Source organism: Octopus sinensis, linkage group LG11, assembly GCF_006345805.1.
Source record: "Octopus sinensis linkage group LG11, ASM634580v1, whole genome shotgun sequence".
NCBI lineage: Eukaryota > Metazoa > Mollusca > Cephalopoda > Octopoda > Octopodidae > Octopus > Octopus sinensis.
The window spans coordinates 18,477,518-18,504,007 of NC_043007.1; the positions used below are offsets into that span (position 1 = coordinate 18,477,518).

A 26,490-nucleotide genomic window follows, 5' to 3' on the forward strand; every position below is an offset into this window, starting at 1 on the left:
GTCTGAATTGTTTCCAAAGGAAATTTTGTCCGTTCTTCAGCTAAAACAGTCTCCAGTTCTTGTAGTGATGACGGTGGAGGATATCGACTCCTTACTCGCTTTTCTAAAATGCACCATAAATCATCATCGTTTAACGTCCACTTTCCATGCTAGCATGGGTTGGACGATTTTGACTGAGGGCTGGCAAACCAGATGGCTGCACTAGGCTCCAATCTGATCAGGCAGAGTTTCTACAGCCACCACTCTGAGAGTGTAGTGGGTGCTTTATGCCATGATAGATCTTTAGCCACTACACACATTTTTTTCTCTCCTTGTTTTTTCTGTGTCCCTTTCTGTAGAAGAGCATAGGCTCGAAACGTAAAAGACTTTTTCTATTCCTAAGCGTTACACTAATACATCTGTTTGCTTTGTACACCACATCTCTTCGTCTTTTGTTTTTTCCTTAAACTCTCCCTATGTACATATATATATATATTATCATAAGAGATACACACATACATACATACATATATGTATGCTCCTTTGCACCACATGGGCTCAACTCCCCTCCTCTCTTCATCTAACACCTACTTACTCTCTTCATTGATATTAAAACACTTCCCAGCACCCACACACCATCATCAACACAATCAATAGTGTCATCACACATACCATTATATTGATCAGCTACACGTTACAGATGCACACACCCACATATCAAATTCACTAGCCCCTATTCACACACACACACACGTGCACCTTCATATGGGAGCACCATCACTTTATTACCTCCCTTTCTTCCAATCGCCATGCTTGAAAGCTAAATCTACAGGCATTTTCTTCATTCTCTGTTTATTTCCTGTTATTCCTCTCTATTGAAGAATGTAGGATCAAAACGTAAAAGACTTCATTTTTCCAAGCATCAAACTAATACACCTGTTTGTTGTTTATACACCTGTCTGCGTCTTTTGCTTTTCTATAAATTTCAACTGTATATATCATCATCATCATCATTTAACGTCCATTTTCCATGCTGGCATGGGTTGGACCGATTCACTGAGGTCTGGAGAGCCAGTGGTTGCACCAGGCTCCATATGTATTTATATCAAAGCTGCTACTTTATCAGAAAACTGTTACTCAGAGTTTCATGTTACTATTTATTGGACAGGTTCTGCATCTTACTCTTCTTTTGGTATTTGAGAACTATTTTTCCACCTTGTTTTGCACATTTGTGTGTGTATATACATAAAAATATCTTGAAATACTAAAGAGTAAATTTATTCAATAAAATTGCCATTGGCTTTAACCATATCCTCCAGACGAATTCTGAATCTCTTGCAACTCTTCTGCATGGTCTCCTTATTTAAGTTGGTAAATGCTGCTATAATCCTTGCCTTCAGTTCATCTTTGGTGGTACAAGGAGTTTTGTTGGTCTCTCGTTCAACTGTGCCCCACACATAATAATCAAGGGGAATGCAGTCTGGGGAGGTAGATGGTCAGATGTTAGGGCTGATGTGGTTGCAGAAATTGTCTGACAGCCATGACTGAGTTCTCCTGCTTGTGTGGCATGGTGCAGAATCCTGTTGCCAGACATAGGACCTTCCAGCAGTCACCCTTTTGACCCAGATCAGCACTACCTCCGTCAAACACTTAATGTAGGCCTCCATGTTGAGCCTGAGGTTGTATGGGAAGATGAAGGGAGGCATAACATTGCCATCACTAGTGATCACTCCAAAACCCAAGAGGTTTTCCATGCAGCTCTATCATCAGCTAACTTTTCCCCAAGCCTTTGCATCATTGTGGCACACACACACACATTCCTAAATTTTTGTCATAATGACTTTGGTAGGCTTCTTTCTTATTAACTGTCGGGCAAACTTCAACTCAATATTTTATCTCACTTCCTTGCTTTGTGATATATATACTCACACAGACATTGCTCATTTACACTATATACTCATTATGTGGGCTCTTAAAACTTCGCAATGATCTCCAGAAGGCTAGTTATATCTATGACACCCTTCAACAAGACCGTATAACCATATAATTATGCATGTCAGAAAGCAAACTGATATTGTTTCTGTGTTTTACTTCATGTACTAAAAATACTAAGAATTGTGTAATAAAGATTTGGATATATGTTCATATGTATGTCTCTCTCTCTCTATGTATATATATATATATATATATATATACATGAGCAAAACGCACCCCACCCCTCAAAACAACTTGTCCGACCGTCCCATAGGCCTCCCCTTTGAGAAACACTGATTTAACCTAAATTTGAGATACCAGCAAAAGAAGAAATAAAGATAGAAAGTTAAGGCAAAAAAAAAAAAAAACTTCTTGAGAAACCTAATAGTCTTTCCTTCCTTCATGCCAAGTTTGAAGAAAATATCTCTTTTGCATCTTACTTTTTTGGTCTCTTAAATATACTGCATTTTGTGGCATTATTTCGAACCAGTCGGCTTTTTTGCACAAACTGCACGTGCACTTTTCTCATGTACACCTAGTATCGATCACAACAGCTGATGTACTTGTGCATACAAATGCATGTTCCCACGGCTTTATCAATCGCATTCTAACCTGGAATTGATTTTTGTAATTTTTCCAAGACTTGTACACGCCCTGATACCGTCAGTATCTACATATCAAATTTGAGCGCAATCGGATGGAGGATGCCTGAGATCCTAGAAGACACACACGCAGACAGGCAGAACGGATTTTATATAATATACACACACACATATATATATATATATATACTAGCAGTATTGCCCGGCTCGTGCATTCTATGCACGCGCGAATTAAGCTAAACTTGGATGAAGTTCAATTATTTTGGTTTTAAAATCAAGCATTTAATGCCCTCTATTTTTGCGCTTATGTGTTCCATTTCCTCAATAGGAAGTTCGTAGAAGCATTTCATAAATTTTTGTTGATCAAATAATTGCATTGTTGAATTATTCTTTTAGATCGGTATTTCTCAACGGAGATTTCAGGGGAGAGTTTCAGGGAGTTGCTGGCAATGTATCGTGATGATCAGAAATCTGGCCTGCTAAAATTTGGTTTAAGTGATTCAAACTGCAGACTCAACGCAAAATGGTCACATTTAATTCAAACTGTTAAAAATGTTATGAAAACAATTGGTATGTGTTCACAAAGTCCAAACGATTAATAAGAAAAAAACCCTCCAGGATACATCCTGAAAATTCATTTCTTTGCCAAATTTCTACAATGTTTACGGCGATTCGTTTTTATATCTTGATTTTTTATTTTTCATGCAATTTACGCATGCTTGCACGCGTGGTGAACACAGTTCACGTCAAACAGCTGACTGATTAAAGTTCACTATTCAATGCATGGGATAAGGCCTAAACAAACACATTATTGATTTTTGCACTTGTGAGATGAATTTCGGAACAGAAATAGCGCAGTTCAATTTTCATTCGCCTAAACTTTAAGTAACCCATTTTTGGTGGTTCTACGATTTGTTGGCTAGGAGATGTGCCGGGAAGTTAAACACGCAGACACACAAGCTGAGTTTTATATATATAGATATATCATGGAATCCTGGTCTAAGAAAGTAATTCATTCCTGAAGGCCGTTGTAACAAACTATTTTTCTCATAGGAAATTCAAGAGAAGACAACAAATTCAAGCAAGGATGTGCACTCAGTGGAAGCTAGAACACAACTGATTCTTTCCCACTGGTGTTCCCAGCTTGCATGTTCATTACTTGGAACACTGTTTGTCATGCAAAGCATTTTATGTTCAAAATATTGTAAACCAATTTGTTTATGATGAGCAGCGTTTGCAAACCAAGGCTTTACTGCTTATGTATACATATATAAATAATAAGTGTGCCCTTTTAAAGCCTAGCCAGGCTCATGGGCCCAGTTTCCCAGTTTCAATAGTGTATGTGTTCCCCAGCTGGACGGGACGCCAGTCCATCGCAGTGTTACTCATTTTTGCCAGCTGAGTGGACTGGAGCAACATGAAATGAAGTGTTTTGCTCAAGAACACAACGCGTTGCCTGGTCCAGGAATCGAAACCACAATCTTATGATCATGATGCTGACACCCTAACCACTAAGCCACGTGCCTCCACATGTATATATATATATATATATATATATATATCAGGCTCACAAACATGAGATATTGAGTTTGATACCCAAACTAGGTTTGTGTTGTGTTCTTGAGCAAGACACTATATTTCATGTTGCTCCAGGTCACTCAGCTGTAGAAATGAGTTGCAACATCACTGGTGCCAAGTTATATCGTTCTTTGCTTTTTTCCAGGCAACATCAGTGGCATGGAGAGGGGAGTCTGGGATGCATGGCCGATTGTTGGTCTTCCACAGACTTGTGCCTCAGAGGGTAACTTTTTCCAGGTGCAATCCCATGGTCAAGTATTTTTATGGCAAGTGAGGCATAAATCAATTTAACATTGAACTGAGGGTTTACTCAAGATTTTTTACTTGTGTACGTTTAATAAACTTTTGCTAAGAAAAGTTTGACAGAATCCTCAAAAATACAGATTACTTACCTTTGATGTTTTGGTGAAGGTGAGTAAACAGAAACTTCAAAAACCAACCAACATTTCCCACATAAAAGTTCATCATCATTGTTTAACATCTGTTTTCCATGCTGGCATGGGTTGGATGGTTTGACTGAAGTCTGGAGAGCCAGTGGTTCCACCAGGCTCCAGTCTGACCTGGCAATGTTTCTACAGCTGAATATATCTTAACTTTTACTTGTTTCAGTTATTAGACTGTGGCCATGCTGGGGTACTGCCTTGAAGAATTACTAGTTAAATGAAGCAACCCTAGTAATTATTTTTTGCAAGTCTGGTACTAATTCTATTGGCCACTTTTGCTGAATTGTTGCGTTACAGGAACCCACCAACCCTGATTGTCAAACATTGACAGTGGGGATAAACGCAAAGATGCACACACACACACACAAATATATATATACACGACAAGATTATTTCAGTTTCCATCTACCTGATACATTCACAATGGTTTGGTTGGCCTGAGGATAGTACAAGACACTTGCCCAAGGTGCCACACAGTGGGACAGAACCTGGGAACCATGTGGTTGGGAAGCAAACTTCTTACTAACATCATTTGCTGAGGTACATGTTTTTCAGCTGGGTGCCCTTTCTGTCACCAACCTTCACCTGTTTCTAATTAAGGTAATATCTTATGGTTAGACACCCCCCCCCCCAACACAGAAAGACAGCTGTGTAAAGAAGTGCCAAGCTGTAATTGTGGCAGGAACCTGCTGAAGGTGTAGACCCAGGAAAACATAGGATGAAGTGGTGAGAAAGGATCTTCAAATGCTCAGCCCCGAGGGAACCTGGTGCTTTTTCTCTTGACATGAGCACAAATGAAGATAGCATATGGCTTGCAGGACTAAGATTTCATTAAGCTTCATTTGAGTAGGTCTGTGTGCTAAGTGTTGAGAGGTTAAAGTATGAAAGAAGAGGCAAGAATAGGATTCTTGCCATAGAGGAGATACACATCATCGTTTAACATCCACTTTCCATGCTAGCATGTGTTGGACGATTTGACTGAGGTCTGGCGAACCAGATGGCTGCACCAGGCTCTAATCTGATCCTGCAGAGTTTCTACAGCTGGATGCCTTTCCTAATGCCAACCACTCCGAGAGTCTAGTGGGTGCTTTTACATGCCACCGGCACGAGGGCCAGTCAGGCGGTACTGGCAATGGCCACGCTCAAATGGTGTTTTTTATGTGCCGCCTGCACAGGAGCCAGTCCAGCAGCACTGGCAATGACCTCGCTCGATTGTTTTTTTATGTGCCACCAGCACAAGCGCCAGTAAGGCGACACAGGTAACGATCATGTTTGAATGATGTTTTTTGGCAACAAGCTGGCCTCCGTGCCAGTACTCACATTATATAAGGCGGGTGAAAATAATTAGCATGAGGCAGGGAAGAGAAAGAGAGAGATAAAGATGGTGGTGATGAAATGAATGAAAAAAGTAGTTATTCAGTAAATAATAGAATGAATGTTTGTGACTGCATCTGAGAGGAAAAAAAGAACAAAGAAGAGAGAAGACAAGAGGGAAGAAAAGGAAGAGGTATGGCATAACAAAAAGAGTGAGTCTATAGGATGTCAAAAGTAGACATCAGAATAACAGAATCTAGAATTAAAAAAATGAATTAATCAAAAACTCATCTGGTCTTACACCAGTTTTTTTTTTGTCATTTTATTTTTTAATATTCTTTCATATCATTTTATCTTCAATGATTCAATATCTACATTTATCAGTCAAATACAGAGAAATATTAAGCAATCAGAGCTTCAGAATAAATTAATGGTTTGAAAAATAATCTGGGAAGATTATTATCTCAGCATTTTATTATTATTATTATATTATTATTAATAATATCATTATCTTCATCACCATCATCCTCATCATTGTCTTTCTTTTTGGCAGTGAGAACCATGTAAGAGAAAACATTTATTTGTTACAATTTTCAAGACTAAATGCATTAAATATCATATGACCATAGTTGAGAATGGTGCTGGTGTCACATGAAATGGCACAGCAATACATTCACATTTATCTAGATCACATATAAGGTTACTTGGCAGAATTTTAACAATGAAGTACCAAGTCATTCACCATTTATTTTTCTGATGAAATATGGCCCTCAGTTTTAACATGTGATAACCAAACAAAACATGACAATCAGACAACATACATGACAATCAATGAATCAATACATACATTTATTTATTTATATTAAGGGCATTACTATACATAAATGCCCTTAATATAAATAAATACATTTATAGGGAAAAATTAATAAATTTTTCCCTTATGAGGTTTTTCACGCTAACTACTTGATAAATTCTTATAAAGATTTTATCCTATATTTAAATTATATATATATATATATAATTAAGGGAAATAACCTCTATTAATCAATTCAATAGTGAAAGACATTATCCATATTACATAGAAAAAATTTAAATATACCATAAATATTATTTTTAAAAAATCAATAAATATTTAATTTATTGATTTTTTGAATAATATTTATTATAGCATACTTAAACTTTTTCTATATAATATGGATAATGTCTTTCACTATTGAATTGATTAATAGAGGTTATTTCTCTCAATTATATACATATATTATATATTGTGAAATTTGATTTAGAATTGCTAAATTGAATTTTTCCCTGTAAGTTTGGAATTATATTCCCTACTATTATTATTATTATTATTATTATATATGTTCCCTACTAATATATATATATATATATATATATATACATATATATTTCCTACTATTATTATATATATATATGTATGTTATTGTTATTAACCAGACTGGTAGCATTATACACTGCTGCTAAATTGGCAGCTCCTTACATTGTGTCTTTCAAATGATGTCACTCCAGTGGCAAGGCAGGTAGGTCCACATGCCAGTCCATTGCAAGATACTCATTTACAGCTGAATGGATTGGAGTAATATGAAGTGAAGTGTCTTGCTCAAGAACACAATGCACCACCAGTCTGGGAGTTGAAATCACAAGCTTGCAATTGGGAGTTCAACACCCTAACCACTTAGCCATATACCTTCACTGTATGTGTGTACATGTGTGCATGTGTGTGATCAAAATGACTCGAAAAAGAGATGAGACTTGTGTTGGTCTGTGCCTGAATTTCCATCATGGGGAGTGGAAAAACAAAAAGTTTCAGACAAGTGTTTTCCTCTGAGGAAAAGTCAACAGAAGAGAAATTAAGAGACCACAGAGTTTTACATCCTCTATGTTAGGAAAATTCTACTACTGACTCTTTTTTTAATTTCTCTCCAGTCAATTTCCCCCCTGAATGAGAACTCTGTCAGAAACATTGAGCTTTCCTTTCCACACAGCAAGTTCACTGAATTCTTTTTGTCAATTTTACTAAATGATACATATATATATATATATATATATATATAATATATATATATATATGTATATATATATATATATGAATAAAAAATGGAGTTAACGCAGGTGTAAACAAATATTTTTACTTTCGACACATGTTTCGAAAATTCCACTGATACTATTCAAAATATTTTTGCTGCCCTGGTAACTAATTATTTATTTTTCCGTGTTAATTTTTAACAACGTAAAAATACACTCATCTATTTATTTATATATATATATATATATATATTATATATATATATAAATTAGAAAAAAACCCACCTTTTATCAATTCAATAATGAAAAATTAAATTATACCATTTAGAAAATTACATATTATAGAAAGATTAAATATAAGATAAAACATATAACGATGATTAAGTAATGTGCAAAATAATAAATAAAACCAAATATATACGTTTTATTTATTATTTTGCACATTACTTAATCATCGCTATATATTTTATCGTATATTTAATCTTTCTATAATATGTAATTTTTCTAAATGGTATAATTTAATTTTTCATTATTGAATTGATAAAAGGTGGTTTATTTTCTAATTTATATATATATTATATTTTGTGAAATTTGATTTAGTATTTCTAAATTGAATTTTTCCCTGTAAGTTTGGAATAATATTCCTTCATATTATTATTATATATTGTGTGGGTATGTATTTATTTATGTATGTATGTATGTATGTATGACAGACAACATATAACAATCAATACATTTGATAATCAGTAAATATAATACAGTGATTCAACATATAGATATTTAACAGAAGACTTAAATTACAGATTTGGTCACCTGCTTGGTGCAAATACTGTAGCAGAAGCAGTTTCTGCAGTAACATTAGTAGTAACAACTGTAGAACTAGTTGTTGTTGTTGTTGCTGCTGCTACTTCTGTTTGTGTAGGTAACAGTGGGGTTATCGGTATGGGTACAGGGGGAGGAGTTGTTAACGTTGAAGTTACCACTGTAGGCACAGTAGGGGGTAACGTTGCAGTTACTAGGGTGGACATAGAAGGGGTAGGTATTGTAGAGGTTACTGGTGTCTGTCCCGGAGGCAGGGGCAACATACAGGTGGCTTGTTTTTGTGCAGGAGGAGGAGGAGGAGGTAACGTTGCAGTTACTAGGGTGGACGTAGAAGGGGTAGGTATTGTAGAGGTCACTGGTGTCTGCCCTGGAGGCAGGGGCAACAGAGAGGTCACTTGTGTTTGTGCAGGAGGAGGAGGTGGAGGAGGTAACGTTGCAGTTACTAGAGTGGACGTAGAAGGGGTAGGTATTGTAGAGGTCACTGGTGTCTGTCCCGGAGGCAGGGGCAACATACAGGTGGCTTGTTTTTGTGCAGGAGGAGGAGGAGGTAACGTTGCAGTTACTAGAGTGGACGTAGAAGGGGTAGGTATTGTAGAGGTCACTGGTGTCTGCCCTGGAGGCAGTAGCAACAGAGAGGTCACTTGTGTTTGTGCAGGAGGAGGAGGGGGTAATGTTGTAGTTACTTGTGTTTGAGTAGGAGGGAGAGGTAACATAGAGGTCACTTGTGTAGCTGCAGGAGGCGGTAATGTGGTGGCCAGCATTTGCGCAGGGGCTGGTGGTAGTGTTGTAGTTACTGGTCTTTGCACAAGAGGGGGAGGTAATGCCGCGGTTTCCAGCGTGGATGTCGGTGGAGGAGGAGGCGGTAACGTAGTTGTTGTTACCAGTGCTGGTACCGACATCTGGGGAACGCCAGGATTCACATTTGTTGGGTTCCCGGCTGAGCTGTTTTGACCCGCGTCCGTCTTTGGTGCAATTGTCGGAGACACGAGGTACATGTGGACAACAGTCTGCTTTTGGTTCTTAGGACGTACTTCAACTAATATTACTTTCTGTGTACCGTTATCATTGCTGATCTCAGCTTCAGTGATGCTGACAATCTCATCTTGTAGAGTATTGATGTGTTTGTTCAAGCCCATTTGCTGTAGAAACGTTCTTGCCAACGAACTGCTATCTTTAACAACGTCAGCAGAGTTATCCAGCAAACTTGGTGTGGCATTTTGATTAGTTGCAGCAACCTCTTTCCCACCAACTGCTCCGGTTGACCCTGGAGTTCCCACTGTGATAGTGGATGGACAAGTCTTGCTGCTGTCCACAACACTGGTTGTAGCATTCTCTTCACCTGTACTCACTGATCCGCTCCGACCAAGTTCCATTAATATGCCCACGACCTCTTCCTCTGCATTCGTTTGGTTGTTGCCGACGTTCTTCTGTTGAGCTCTTTGGACCACGTTGTTGGGCTTTTTACCGGTTGCGTTCCCAGTGCTGCAAAACAAGTTCATGAAATTAACAAATTGAAGAACAGACAGTATATCAAAATCTCTTTGGCTTTTACAAAACTAGCAATAACTATACAGATTCAAGAACAATCATGGGATATATATAGATGTTTGTGAGACAACCAAAATGATGTAACTAGTCAGAGAAAAGGTGGGGGAGAGAGAGAGAGAGAAGATAGCAAAAAAATAGGGAGAAAATGAAAGAAACAACATGAGTTTCATCTGGTATTTTATTAGATTTCTTTCGTTTTAAATGTAATTTCAGTACAATGTTATTATATATAGTCAGCAAAGATGTCTTATTTTGTTTTTTCATTTGGTTTGTAAGCTTCTTGTTGTGAACTCATGTGTTGAAACAGATTATGTTGTATCTTGGAAAGGTCATTATGCCAATAACAAACATACATGCACTTGTTCTATTTCGCTTCTTGAATTACTATTTATCAATTGACTAACATTTAACCAATTAATTAATTGGTCTTCCATTGATCTTTCAAGTCAATCAATCAGCTAGGCAAACAGACCTAAAGTAGACCCGGAGTAGAGAGGGCAAATCATTGATGACATCACAATTAGTAACTAAAGGACTTTGACCAACATAGCTGACAAATTGATTGTCCAAATGATAAATCAAACAATTGATTAGTTAAATGGTGTTAACTAATTGGCTAATAATAATGGTAATTTCAAATTTTGACACAAGGCCAGCAATTTTGGGGAAAGGAGTATGTTGATTGCATCAACCCCACTGTTCAACTGGTACTTATTTTACTGACCCCAAAATGATGAATGGCAAAGTCGACCATGGCAGGATTTGAACTCAGAAAGTAAAGATGGATGAACTGCTGCTAAGCATTTTGCCTGGTGTGCTGACGATTCTGCCAGTTTGCCAAGTGAAATAGAACCAGTGCGTGTGTGTATTATCAGCACAATGACCCCCCCCCCCAAGATACAACAAAGAATGTCATAATGAGAATTTAAAAAAAAAGAAACAATTTCATACTTCCTGTATCAAATTATAATTTAGCAGCAATTAATATTAAAGGTCCAGATATTAAGTAGTAAAAGTGTCTGGATTAAATAGATGAATGAACATTTGGTCCATATCATGGCAGTATGAAAAAATACGTTACAACAAAGGTAATATTGACGATGAATAATAAGTTGAATTAACTGAAGGTCATACAGTAATCAGTGTCATTAAGAAAATGAGTAATTAAGATAATAAATCATGTAATATAACAGTTTCAGCAGACAAAACAATGAGCTGTTAATTATAATAATTAGTTGATGGTATTTTCACACCAAATTTGAATCAGTGCTACTGATGAAAGTAAGTTAGACGGAAGAATAGTTAGAAGTTAGTGATGTATTAAATACTGAGAATGGAAAATTCAGACTAAGCTCTCAGAGAAAAAAGAAAGACTTAATATTAGACCAACACAACAGCAGCAAAAAAGATAGACCAGGCAGATTGCAACCTGCAGGACTTTTTGAAAGGCATGCCCAATGAAAAAATAATTTGAGTTTTTTTTAGTAGCACAGCCCACTTGATGATGAGGCAAGTCTCATGTAGTCCACTCCTGGGAAAAAAGTTACTTGTACTTGTTCTAGACCAACATAGCAGAGACAAAGACTGATCAAATTTCAGACCAATATGACAGCAGTATAGAAAGTGTGGGACAGTCAGTATATATTCATGCATATGTGTATATGTCTGCATTTGTTCCTTCACTACTACTTGACAACCAGTATTGGTTTGTTTACATCCCAGTAACTTAGCAGTTCAGCAAAAGAGGCTGATAGAATAAGTACCAGGCTTAAAAATATATATACTAAAATCGATTTCTTTGACAAAACCCTTTGAGGCAGTGCTACAGCAAGGCTACAGTCCAATGACTGAAACAAGTAAAAGATACAAAACAAAAGAAAACTGATCATGAAAATGAAGATGATACCAATATGGCAAACAACTTTCTCTTTAGTGACAGTGAGGTGCCAAATTCTAAATTCATAGTTCTGTGTAAACAATCGCTTATATATGTGCACATGTACACACCTACGCTGCCTAGAATAAAAACAGAAAATTCCCCAAATAATTGTATAACCTTAAATAACAGTGCAGGCAAGAATTGACCTAATAATTTAATGCCTAGTAAACCCAAATATTATGCTAAAATTATTGTGCAAACAGACTTGTGCAACTGCAATTAAGAAATATCACCATTTAATTTAGTTAATTGCAACCAACTAGGAATATGTGCAGACTGAAACAACAACTGTACAACATGGCTAAAAGTGAAATGATTTGATTTCAACAATGGAGCTCAAAGTAGATAAAGCTATAAATAATAGTGTATAAATATTGGGTTTAAAAACCCTTTGGGTATAAAAAGTTGATTGCTGCCTGTGAAACTTGAACCCACATCACCTGTAAAGAAGACAGACATTCCACTATTACATGCTATTATTTGTAGCTTCACCAATTTTGAGTTCCGTGGTTATAACTGAATCAAATCAGGCCTTTCAGACTTTTCTAAATTCCAAAGTTCTAAAAACGAACTATTGAGAAAATACATGAATAGAAATACAAAGATACAAAACTATACCAGGATGATCAAATCTCAGTAACACCCATATAAAAAACAAAGCATTTATTCCCAACAGATCACAATGACTATCAAATGACCCTCATTGGTTATAGACTACCTCAGACGTAAACCACTAAATTTTTTTTTGTATAGGAACCAACTTTGAACCCACAAAATAATGGAAAGATCAATCTAATAAGAGAGAAACTCAATTTAAAGATAATGCAAGAATACAAAAAAAAACCAAAAAAACCATTGTTTAAAAAATGGTTGGAAAGATGTAAGGCCTGAGTTACATAAATAATTTATAGGTTTGTAGGTCTCACCTGGAATTGGTAAAAATCAAAGAGAACTACTGAAAAGAAGTTGTTAGTTCATAATTTACATTTGTCTTTAAATATATGTATATATACTGGAGTAAGCAAATAAATGCGAAAGAAGGTGAATTATATCCCGATGAAGGGATATAATTAATAAATATCCTAGAAACAGCTGTAAGACCTAATATCTATAAATGCTCTAATATCTACACAGCCTTGGTTTTTTTATCGTATTACACAAAAAATTCTTTATATATATATTATATATATATATATACACACACACATATATATATATATATATATATACAATCCATACTAGCATGGAAAGCAGACGTTAAATGATAATGATATATATATATATATATCATTATCATTTAACGTCTGCTTTCCATGCTAGCATAGATTGTGTGTATATATATATATAGATATATATATATATATATATATAAACATCTGACTTAACACATATAAGCACCTAATTATAATAATTGATTATCATATCACAAAAAGAACTGTTGAATTGTGTTTCATTAAATATTGAGGAACAAAGGTAGTGGTCTAGAGAGGAAGAAACAAGGGAGACAGAAAGAAGGACATAATAGACGGTGGGGGGGGGTAGAAGAGAAAAAGAGGAAGGGAGAAAGGGAGAGAAGAGATAAAAGGGAGGAGAAAAAAAGCGAGATAACTAATGTAACTTGACACAGTCACACTACAAAGCAACAAAAGGTGATACCTACAGTAAAGTAAGATGTAAAGACTGATGCGTTCTATCTTTCCGGAACTTTCTAAATGGGACCAATACAGCAAGTTGCTTATCTCAAATTGAAATATGACTGAGTAGTCACATGATCAAAAGCATTCCAGCCAGGACCATCTCATGTTTTTTGTTTGTTTTGAAGATACACTGTGCATAGGACTATCTTATCTAATGCGTTTTCAAAGACAGAGCAGAACAAGTTCCTTGCTGTAGAGGAGCTATAGGAGTACTCGTACTTTAGAGAAGACGGTGAGAGAATGATCAAGAGGAGTCAAAGAACAATAGAGAGGAGAGACACAAACCACATAACAGCCTGTAATGACATGCATAAGATCTGGTCATCAAATCTAAGTAGAGATTTCAAACTTAAAATCTTCAAAGCTACAGTCAAACCAATTCTACTATATGGCTCAAAAACCTGGACGTTATCAAAGAAGCTTGAGAGGCGGTTGGATGGAACTTACACTCGCCTCCTTATGAGAGCTCAAAATCTCTCGTGGAAGCGTCATCCAACCAAAATGCAAATATATGGGAAACTACCACCTGTATCATCTCTTGTGAAAGGTAGAAGAGTCCAGTTTGCTGGACATTGTTGTAGACCTGAAAATGAGGTAATTTCTACTCTTCTCCTCTGGAAGCCATCTGCTCGCGATACCAGAGGGTGCACACTCTCCTACCCTGATGTAATCTCCAGGGATACAGGCATCCAGCAACAGGACCTCCGTAATGCTATGATGGACCGTGAAGTCTGGCATAACAGTAAATTCCATTGTCTTGACCATGGTCGAACAATGAATGATGATGATGACATACAGAATAGTTCTGAATGTTTGTGACACATGAAGTGGTGACTTATGATTGTAACAAACTGCATGGTGTTGCATGGTTGTAACATGCTGCATGATGATATGTAGCTGTAATGGTGTATGGAGATAAATGATTGACATAAATAAACCATGACGATAGAAGAGTAGTGGAAACAGGCAAAAGAATTATTTCAGTATGGGATGTTGAGCGTGTACTGAGAAATTTTGAGTTGAAGTGTGTAACAAGCTAATGAGAGAAACCATCATAGAGTTATAATGCAAGCAGTGTGGCAAATGTAAGATGACAAACTGGTGAGGTTTGACAGAGAGAGAGAGGGGGGGGTAATAAAAGTTTGAAATAATGCAAAGGAGACTAAGACAAAAGTAATTACATCAGATCTTAATAGACTAAACCCCATACAAAATCAAAAAATATATGGACAAATGAATCTGATCTATACCAAAAAAGACATATAGGGATTGATAAATTATGGTGACCGTTTGTAAGACAGTAAACAGTGAAGGTAGACAGGGAGAGGAAAGCAAATTCAATGAAAAAATGACAAACGAACCTTGAAACATAAGGTTCCTGTTCTGGTATGATGATTATATCATCTTGGACAGCTTCTTCCATAACAACTTCTTGTGGGGGAGAGGAACCAGCTTCTGACTCAATGATGAAATCCTTTTTGCAAACTGTGCAGGGTAAAAATTCATTGTTGAATGGAAGATAAACAATTTTTTTGAAGCAAATATAATATTAATCCTTTAGCATTTAAATTATTGTCAAATGTAATGCTTATTTATTCAAATTGTTTTGAATTTATCATGCATTATCTCATAGCTTTCAGATTTCAATGATATGATTGTATATTTTTAGAACGATATGTTGGTGCTTCGTAAAAAGCTCCCAGTACATTGTGAAGTGGTTGGCATTAGGAAGGGCATCCAGCCATAGAAACCATGCCAAAACAGGCGACTGGAGCAGATCTTAGGCTTGCCAGCTCCTGTCCAATCCATACCAACATGGGACACAGACATTAAAATGATGAAATGATGATATTGAAGGGTAGGTGTGAGAGGCCAGATCTAGCTGGGTTGAACATAAAACAGGTAGAAAATTTGAGCTGGCTATGACTGGTTTAAATGCTTAAGGGTTAACAATGTATTTTTTTATATTTCAATATTTATAATAATAATGGTTTCAAGTTTTGGCACCAGGCAAGAAATTTTACAGGAAAGGGGTCAGTTGATTATAGAGGCCCCAGTATTCATTTAGTACTTTATTTTATCAACCCCAAGAAAAATCAGATTAATGATTTAATAACTAGTTTTTTAGAGGGTTTATATAAATTACATTTCATATAATAGCTAAAATGTGATCGTTAATTGTTTCCAATAGAAGTTAAATCTTCTGAATAAAAAAGTGAAATGGATGGATGGATGGATGGACACACAGACAGAGATAATTCCTTATGATAACCTATGACAATATATGAAATGTCCTCATCTTTTCTGAAAATGATTACATCACTTGATACTCTGTTAACTAGTCTAGCCATAGCTCTGTGTCTGTCTCTCTTCAATAACATGCTGCCACCACTAAATGGGGCTGTACTGTATGGTCAGTTAGCCCTTTTGTTCAACGAGGTCGTTGCCAGAACCACCTGACTGGCCCCCGTGCCGGTGGCATGTAAAAGCACTACACTCTCGGAGTGGTTGGTGTTAGGAAGGGCATCCAGCTGTAGAAACTCTGCCAAATCAAGACTGGAGCCTGGCGTGGCTGTCTGGTTCACCAGCCCTCAGTCAAATCGTCCAACACATGCCAGCATGGAAAGTGGACATTAAACGACGATGATGATGATAATAATAATATAGTACTCTATTTCATAACTTTACATAAACAGCAGACCTGGAACATGTGGAACGTAAACATGAAAACCATTTGATAAATGGTACCAGAGTGATGCTGAACATAGATATAAACACACACACACACGAGGTTCTGTACGTTTCTGTCCACCAAATTTCTCACACTGGGTTCAGTCAAGCCAGTGATATAATAGAAGAAGCTTGCCAACATGGTACAAAGTAGTACCAAACATGAAACCACATGGTTACAAAACAAACTTATTAACCACACTTCCATGCTTTCACCTAGAGACAATAGTGTGGTTATGTGGTTAAGTTGCTAGCTTCCCAACCATATGGTTTCGCATTCAATCTTACTGTATGGCACCCGGAGCAAGTGTTGTTTCTCCTATAGCCCTGGGCCAAACAAAGCCTTGTGAGTGGGTGTTGTAAACAGGAACTGACTGGGGCCAGTCATATTATATAGTTCACAACTATGTCACTCAGTGCATAGATGTGCCAGTCTATGTGTAGATGCATGACCTAATTTGCAGACAAACAACACAGTGTGTTAAAGAATCAGTGTGAAAACCTAAGAAAAAGAGTGTGTTGATAATTCAGTTGTTACACAATACTGAAGGTGCTAAAGGAAAGACAAGATGAAATGAAAATCAATAGCAAAAAAGTTAACCTTTCTTTTGTTTTTTCTTGGAAGTATTTGCAGCTGCTGTTTTATTATTCTTCTTTATTTTGGCAGCCTTCGTCTTCTTGGCAGAAGCTTCCTCTTCATCTGCCTCATCTTCGCTCTCAGATTTGTCTTCAAACAAATGTTCATCAAAATGTAGCTGTTGTTCTGCAGGTAAACACATAAACAACAGCAAAAATTTATTCTCAAACCGTTTAAAAGAGAAGTATGTTTGGGTCAATAATGAATGTAAGATGAAAGGGAAAACTTTTCATCTTGGCAGGAAATACTATTCACATATTTTAAGTGTAAATGTGTTAGTGATCTTAAGTACCGAGGAAAAACTGAGTGACTACTTATACTTACTTATTGCTTTGTCTATCAGCCATCTGTTTTTTCTCTCTTCACGTTTAAATTTATTCTATTATATAAAATAATGTTCAATAAGCAACAATAGGATAAGATAAAATACATTTTCTTTAAAGTACTGAATTAGTTATAATAAATTCATTGCTTTACAAAAACAAAAAAATACTTTCCAGCATAAACACAAAGCTATAAATTTTGGAGAGTACAGTCAATTAGTTCAACCCCAGTACTTGACTGGTATTTAATTTATTGACCCCCCTACCCAACCATAACCATTGAAAGGATTTAAACTTAGAATGTGAAGGGGTGTAACTAAATACAACAAGGTATTTTCTCTGCCAATCTCCACTAGTTCTGTCAAATCACAAAACACTTATGAAACATGAAACTAGAATTACATGCAAAATGAATTAAAAACGAAAATAGAAGATTCAAGCCATCAACATCATTTAGCATCCATTTTTCCATGCTTGCATGGATCAGACACAATTTGCTGAGTTAGATTTTCTATGGCTTGAATCCCTTCCTGAAAACCAACTCTCACCTGTTTCCAAACAAGGTAATATTTTCCCATGGCCACACATGCTATGACTATGATGATCATTCAAAGACATTATGTTACAACAAGAGTACACAAATACATTTATACATATGTGTGTGTGTTGTATGAAATAATCCTAATGTTTTAAGTTTCTAATTTAGTTAATGGATTTTTTTTTCCATAAGAAAAATTATTATTTTATTTATTTCTTAAATAAATATTGTTTAACTCTATTTGCTTATTTATTTAACTATTATCATTAACCTGAAGATTGACTATAATTTTAAATCGAATTTAATTGTAGCCATGAAATGTACGTAGTGTTTTTACTTATTATATATTTAACATTCATTTTATACTTTTTGAGATCTAGTTATAAGTTATATGTTTTATAAAAATATATATTATTTGTTATTTATGTATTGGTTTATGTCTATCACTGTTTGAGTTGCATAATAGTGGTTTTATCTCTAATTTATATTTTATATATATATACACACACACATATATACTGTGTGTGTATGTGTTAATATTATTGCATTCACTTTGCATGCTTGTACATGATTGAGTCTGTTTATGGTAGCTACAAGTTCAATGTAACACTTTGGTTATTTATTTATGATAAAACTTCAATGTAAAGGATCATATATAAAATACAATTGTATTTGAATAAACACTGAACAACATGACAAATATGAAATTCCAATCAAATTAATACTGACCTTCAGATCTCTCCTAGTTTTATTGGGAAACAAATTTGACATCATTGAGAAATCAGTTCCAACTGTACTTAGAGCCAGGAAAAATTTCTTTGTTTCTGAAGATAACAAAATTTAAAAAGGAACAAAATGAAAAATAGAAATTTAAAACAAAGTTTGAATTTGAAATGGAGAAATGCATCTTTGAACCTCGATTTCAAATTTCTAATCCCACCAAATATTATACAAGAAATGATTATCTCATCTCCCTTATGCTAATGAGACACCATGTGTTTAAAAAAAGAGTCCTTTAACAAAACGTCGTTACCACACTTTTACAATAGAAAATATATTTCTTTTGACTAGTTAAAAGATCAGTTCAGTGCTGACAAGGGTATAGTCAGTTTAATTGAAATTAAAAATATCAATTCTTGCCAATAAATTCTCCAATATTCTGGGTAATATTTATAGAATTGTTAGAGCAAATAATTTTAGTTCACTGAGAGATTACAGCTTGGTACTATGGACATGTGGTTAAAATGCCACAGAGAAGGACTGCAAGACAGATTCTTCTTTAAGCCAAGCCAACTGACAGGAGACCTAAGAGCAAGATGGTTGAAGGATATCCACCGTCTCAGTCAGTCATACTTGGAATCCAACCATAAAATGTAATGCTAATTGCTTCTGATAGAATTTATGGAAGAAATGCCTGAGGACTCTACCCCAACTCTACCTTCCCAGCAATAGTAAGTAGTGGAAACAAATGGATGGATGTCTTTTAAACAGATAACCAACACTGACAAAAGTTGACTGTTGATAGGCTTAAATAAAGGTTTGACCTTCAGCCCAATATTTCAGAATCTTAACCATCTCAAAGAACAGGGGCGGGGTTGTTAAAAAAATAAATTTTCCAAAGGAAATACTTACCTTTCAGAGACCATTTAGACTTGGGAGTATATTTCCGGAAACTACCATAATTTGAATAAATATCTGTCTCGTCTACAGTCTCGGAGCAAATAGGAGCTGATGGTTGAGTATTGCTGATTACTAAACTGTTGAAGGAATTAAGAAATATTTACAGCAGAAGGAAACTGAAGATAGAAATAAAATTAGCAGCAGTGTAAGTACATGGAACCTTGGTTTATGAATTTAATGCATTCTTGAAGGCTGGTCATCACCCAAAATGTTTGTAAAATGAAACTACCGTAAATCGGGTATAATCTGCATTTTTTTCCCCAAAATTTAAAGGTCAAAATCCTTAGTGCGTACTATATACAAGGTTAAAAATGAAAAAATATTTTCTAAGCAATGTCTGAGTCTCTATTTGCTGTCTGGCAATGTTTATTCAGACGCATTTTGTGATGTCGGGTGCGAAAATACCTGAATGCAATGAAGTCATAAAAGAATCATCCATAACTTGCAGTAAGTAACATTTATTAAAATAAAAGTATTCACAACACAGAATAACATGTAGCAAAAACAATTTGCAAACATATTTACATTCCCATATAACAGTTAAGAACATCACCATTATTGTATTACGCATACGCAGAAGTGTTTGTTCAACTAGGTGTTGCTGGCCTAATTACACACAACTCAAGTTAGAGAAGGGGTGCATATTAAACACAAGGTTTGGGCTTTTCAGAGGTACAGCCCCCTAAAAATTCCCTGCGTATTATACTCAAGGGCGGACTATACTCGAAGATTTACAGTATTTTTTCCATAAGAAAGTCAAGAGAAAGCAGTTAATCGCAGCAGGGATGTGCATGGTGAAAGCTAGACAACTGATGCTCTCCCTTCGATACGTCCAGCTTGTTGCCAACTGTTGTTGCTGGCATGAATGTTTGTTACTTGGAACACCATTCATCACCCAAGATGTTTTATGCTAAAAAATTGTTGCAAACTGATTTGTCTGTGATGAGAGGCATTCACAAGCCAAGGTTCCATTGTATTACAGGGTGTTTCCCCAATACGAATTCTAAAATATTCTGACAAATTTAGAAAAGTAGAGAATTACCTAGCCTAGAAGTTAAATAGCAATACGACTTAGGATAACTTTGATGGATTACCTTTCTTCATTGATAACAATGTTTCCATCGGCACCAATCTTAACCTGAGGCACTGCAAAAGGCTCGTTTTCATTACTTTGTGTTTCAGGGACCTTAGGTGGCACTTCTTCTCCAATTCGTATTGTCCGAGTAGTTTTCTTTTCGGGAGATCTGTAAAATTAAACATGGAGAAGAAGGGTAAAGATAAAACCACAGCAGATATTAATACATTACAAAAATTCATAATTATTCATCATCATCATTGTCGTTTAACGTCCGCTTTCCATGCTGACATGGGCTGGACGGTTTGACTGAGGACTGGTGAGCCAGAAGGCTGCACCAGGCTCAATCTGATCTGGCAAAGTTTTTACAGCTGGATGCCCTTCCTAACGCCAATCACTCCGAGAGTGTAGTGGGTGCTTTTTACATGCTACTGGCACAAGGACCACTCAGGTGGTTCTAGCAATGACCACACTCAAAAGGTGATTTCTGTGTGCTACCTGCACAGGAGCCAGTCCGGCGGCACTGGCAACAGCCATGCTCAAATGCTGTTTTTCACGTGCTACCGGCACATGTGCCAGTAAGGCGACGCTCGCAACAATCATGCTCAAATGGTGCTTTTTATGTGCCACTGGCATGGGAGCCAATCCATGGCAATTTTCACCATTTTCCTTTTTGATAATTTTGACCGACTTAATATCATAATTTTAACATCCATTTTTACATGGGTTGGAAGGAGTTTATCGAGGCAGATTTTCCATGAATGGATACCCTTCCTGTTGCAAACCCTTACCTGTTTCTAAGCAAGGCAAATATTTCTCCATGATTAGACATATTTTTGCAGAATATTGGAAATGAACGACACTGCTTCTATGACAGTGACACTCATTTACAACAATCATGTAATGTCAAGACAAGGAGACACAAACATTCACACAAACATAAGATGGGATTCTTTCAGTTTCCATTTACCAATCCTTTCACAAGGCTTTGATTGGTCATGTACTATAGAAGACACTTACCCAATGGGTCACACAGTGAGACAACCTAGAACCATACTAGTATTAAGATGCTTGCGTATAATTGATACTAGTATATAAATTGATGGAGCGAATATTTCTACAGTTGGATATTGCTAATAGATGGTCAGTTCTCTTTGAATAACCATACCTCGTCAGCTTTGAGCAGCTTTAAAGTATGGAGTTATCATAAAGATATCTCATATATCAACTCAATAAAGTCTTCACTGTGGAATACCAAAAATCTCTTCTATTTCACTTCAAATAACAGCTTAATGATATCTTCTCAACCACTTCCCTAAAGACTTAAGATACTTACTTCATAGGACTTGATATTGGATTCCAATATATTAAATCCCTCATTTTCATTTTAGATCGATCTGGTGGCTTGTCAGCAGGATGTTCGGAAAGGTCAGGCTTCTTTTGTTTCTGAAAGCATCCAAGAATAAGTTTCTTAACAACTAGTTTTTTTTTTGTTTTGCCTTTTAATTTGAATTTTATAACTTTTTTTTTTGTCACTCATAACAATTATTTAAACTTTTCACAGATTTTAACCACTGAGATGTTCAAATTCCTTAACCTTTAAATGCAAAAGTAAGAAGAAAGATCCAGCTAACATAAGTTGTAGATTTACAGATCATAAGGTGGTAAGCCAGCAGAATTGTTAGCACATTGGACAAATCATTCTTCTAATCCTCATATATCTTGTGTAATCTGTATTGGTTTATTATGTCTGGTTATAAGACGGCAAGCTGGAAGAATCACTTGCATGTTGGACAAAATGCTTAGCAGTATTTTGTCTGCCTTTACGTTCTGAGTTCAAATCCCACCAAGGCCAACTTTGCCCTTCATCCTTTTGGGATCGATAAAATAAGTATCAGTTAAGCACTGGGGTCAATGTAATCAACTTAACCCCTCCCTCCAAATTGCTGGCCTTGTGCCATAATTTGAAATCAATGTTTATTGTGCCTTTAAGGTGGTGCAAGATGGCAGAGCCGTTGGTACACCTGGCAAAATGCTTAGTGACATTTCAGACATTCTGAGGTCAAATTCGGCGACTTCGCCTTTCATCCTTTCTGGGTTGATAAAAGAAGTACCAGTTGAGCAGTGGGGGTCAGTGTAATCAATTTACCTGCTTTCATGAAATTGCAGGCCTTGTGCTAAAATTTAAAACCAGCTATGTCTGCTTAGTATTTTCACTGATATGGAAGAAGGATGAGAAGGAGAACCATGAGGAGGAACATCCAGTTAATAAGCCTCGTTAGATGGCAAGGAATGAGAAGGGCCTCTTAATTCCCAACTGGAAAAGGTCAATTGGTCAATGTACCAAATAGTTGATAGAAGCAGGAGAGCAAATGGTTAGTTCCACATAGTAGGCAAAGAGATGAAAGAACATCAGGTTAACCCCATGGAATCCACAAGATCAATGAAAAACATTCAAAAAAGCCACACAAATGTTTATTTGAGAAACAGTGAATGAAAAAGGTCTTTACCTCTCGAAGAGGAAGAGTTTTTCTGGATTTTGTAACTGTCTTAGGCAAGGTGACCGGATAATCCTTCTGTTTGGTGTTGTCTACATGGCTATCATCCTTCATGATCCTTGGAACTTTGGGAGGAGTGCTGCAATAGTAAAATAGTATTAGTAGTAGAATTGTCATAATGATGTTACTAATAGTAGTGATAGAATATCGGTAGTAGTAGTAGCTGTACTAGTAGTGGTGGTGCTAGTAATAATAGTTGTGGTAGTAGTAGTAGAGCTACAACTGTACTTGTAGTGTTATTGGTAGTTTATTGTGGTCATAGAACTAGTAGAAGTATTAGTAATAGTTTAGTGGTAGTAGTACTACTGATAGTTGTGTGGTAGTAGTGCTACTAATAGAATATAGAATGCAAGACACAAAGATATCTCTTCTATTTCACTTCAAATAACAGCATAATGATATCTTCCCAACCACCTCCCTAAAGTCTTAAGATACTTACTTCATAGGACTTGTAGCATTTTCCCCAAATATATGTTTCAAAGAATTATCCCAGGTACTATAAAAGAAATTGGGCTTCCCATAAGCTTGAATGCACTAAAAGCATTTATTGGCCTTAGTATGTGCTGCTGAAATGGAGGGGATTCTAATATGCCTGTGCATCTTTTATGCCATTAAAAATGGTAGTTAGAGAAGTATCATCAACCCGATATGCAGAGATGACTGTGTGTGAGTGAGAGAGAGAGGGTGTGTAGGAGTTTGTCAGAAGAGAGGGTTCTAAATAGAAGAGGGAGAAGTGTTCAGTAAAGTCATAAGACATATGCTAATTAGTGAAATTAAGAGAATAATCTTCTTCAGTGATTAATCTGAACAAATATGTAACTCGATGGCCAACGAAGGCCTTCTTACATCAAGAGAATGATGAGAAAATTGAGGCAGTTGAAGTGTGAAGTAGTGTACCACGAAAACAAATGGAAACATCTATAAAATCTAAAGTATTTTAAGACAGCAAGAAATGTTTGCTGTATGGTCTAAGGGAAGAAACTAACTATGGATAGCAAGAAACAGAACAGCAATTACCACTGGAGGTATTCGTGTAAAGATAGAGTGCGATTTTTTAATCTATAAGAGATAGATCAGAAAATGATGTTTTTTTTTTTTTCACTGAGGAAAGGTATGTTAATCAGGCAGAAGAGTTTTCTAGTGAATGTATTTTTTATCTTACACAGGAGTGGTAACTGAATGAATAATAAATAAATAATAAATGCATCCTTTTAAAGCTTAGCCAGGCTCATGGGCCCGGTTTCCTGGTTTCAATGGTGTTTGTGTTCCCCAGCTGGATGGGACGCTAGCCCATCGCAGTGTTACTCATTTTTACCAGCTGAGTGGACTGGAGCAACGTGAAATGAAGTGTTTTGCTCAAGAACACAACGTGTCGACTGGTCCAGGAATCGAAACCACAATCTTATGATCATGATGCTGACACCCTAACCACTAAGCCTCGCACCTCCACAACTGAATGAATAAATAAACGAAAATTCAGGTTTTGAAACACAATATCTTTTAAATAGTTGTTTGAGATAGTTTCAAACCACATTTTTTCTCTTCCAATATTTAAATAAAAACATGCAAAAAATATATATAAAAGTCAGAGATATCTTACTGGTCTGTAGAAGATCCATCTGGTTCTGAATTGACCAGCTTAGTAAAGCTATTGGCTGTTCCCAAATTTTTAACAGCTTTGGTTAAAGGTAATTTGGAGATGGTTGGTTTCAAAATTTTTGTTGACTTTTGAGTTTCTTGGTTTGCACATTCTTCAGTTGTGTTCTCTGGTCTTTTGGTAATTCCCAACTTTGGTCGTACTTGAAACTTTGAACGTCTTGAAACAGGGGATTTGGTTCTGGACGGAAAACAAAAAAAAAAAAAATGGAGAAAGAGTGAAATATTGATTTCAAATTTTGGCCCAAGATCAACAAGTTTGGGGAATGGTTAAGTTGGTGACATTGACCCCAGTGCTTAACTGGTATTTATTTTATCAACCCTGAAAGGATAAAAGGCAAAGTCAACCGTGGCAGAATTTGAATCCAGAACATTAAGACGGACAAAATGCCAGAAAGCATTTTGCCTAGCATGCTAATGATTCTGTTAGCTAGCCGCTTTATAAAGAATGAAATACTGCCATCATCATCATTTACTATCCATTTTCCATGCTAGCATGGGCTGGACAGTTTGACAGGGGTCTGGGAAGCCAGGAGACTGCACCAGGCTCCAGTCTGGTGTAGCAGTGTTTCTACAGCTGGATGCCTTTCCTAATGCCAACCACTCCATGAGTGTAGTGGGTGCTTTTTACATGCCACTGGCACAGGTGCCAGGAGAGGCTGGCAATAGCCATGATCGGTTGCTGTTTTTTACGTGCCACCGGCACGGAAGCCAGTCAAGGCGACGCTGGCATTGGCCACGTTCGGATGGTGCTTTTTACGTGCCACTGGCACAGGTATCACAACTACAATTTCCATTTGATTTTTTGATGTTGATGTATGTGACTCAATAGGTCTCAAACAATTCGGCTTATGAATTATTTACAGTTTAGTACCACACAACTTGAATTCAGATCTTGGCAAGTAAACTTTCTTGTTGATAAAATAAATCAGTAATATAAAAGAGGAGAGGGAAACTAAATGGATCACCTGACTCTACCTACCCCATCAATCATATTTGAATGATGTTGTAATTTTGCTTTAATGCCATGTGAATACATCACAACATAAATGAAATACACCAGTAAGACTGGGACATGAAAATAAATTAGGCACATGAACTGTATTGTGATATCTTCATAAGCAAGTTTGACATGCCTCATAGATAAACATACATACACTTATGGTGCAGGCATAATAAAATTTCTTTTAATGCTTCTGGTGTTCCTTGACACTTCTAGTGCCTTCTTCAGTGTGCTGTGGATGAAAATGCTTGACAATCACAGCATGATCCCATTTCTTCCATCTTCTCAGCTGAAAATTGAGTATAACTTCTCCCCACCTTTATAGTTGATTACATTGAATTACCAAACAGA

The 26,490-nt window shown here is 36.3% G+C and overlaps 1 protein-coding gene across 2 annotated transcripts in view; it reads right to left on the reverse strand.

Moving 5' to 3' along the window:
- Nucleotides 1-8,538: 8,538 nt before the first annotated feature.
- The window catches only part of LOC115217437 (flocculation protein FLO11), a 36,467-nt gene continuing 18,515 nt past the window's right edge, over nucleotides 8,539-26,490 (reverse strand). For both annotated transcript variants that reach the window (XM_029787136.2, XM_036507161.1), the window contains 10 exons: nucleotides 25,081-25,317; nucleotides 23,433-23,559; nucleotides 22,259-22,368; nucleotides 20,942-21,091; nucleotides 19,800-19,924; nucleotides 18,897-18,991; nucleotides 17,631-17,685; nucleotides 17,271-17,432; nucleotides 15,301-15,424; nucleotides 8,539-10,237 (listed from right to left, as the gene is read on the reverse strand). In XM_029787136.2, coding sequence (XP_029642996.1) covers nucleotides 8,743-10,237; nucleotides 15,301-15,424; nucleotides 17,271-17,432; nucleotides 17,631-17,685; nucleotides 18,897-18,991; nucleotides 19,800-19,924; nucleotides 20,942-21,091; nucleotides 22,259-22,368; nucleotides 23,433-23,559; nucleotides 25,081-25,317 — 2,680 coding nt within the window. In that variant the 3' untranslated portion in view covers nucleotides 8,539-8,742. The remainder of the gene's footprint in view (nucleotides 10,238-15,300; nucleotides 15,425-17,270; nucleotides 17,433-17,630; nucleotides 17,686-18,896; nucleotides 18,992-19,799; nucleotides 19,925-20,941; nucleotides 21,092-22,258; nucleotides 22,369-23,432; nucleotides 23,560-25,080; nucleotides 25,318-26,490) is intronic.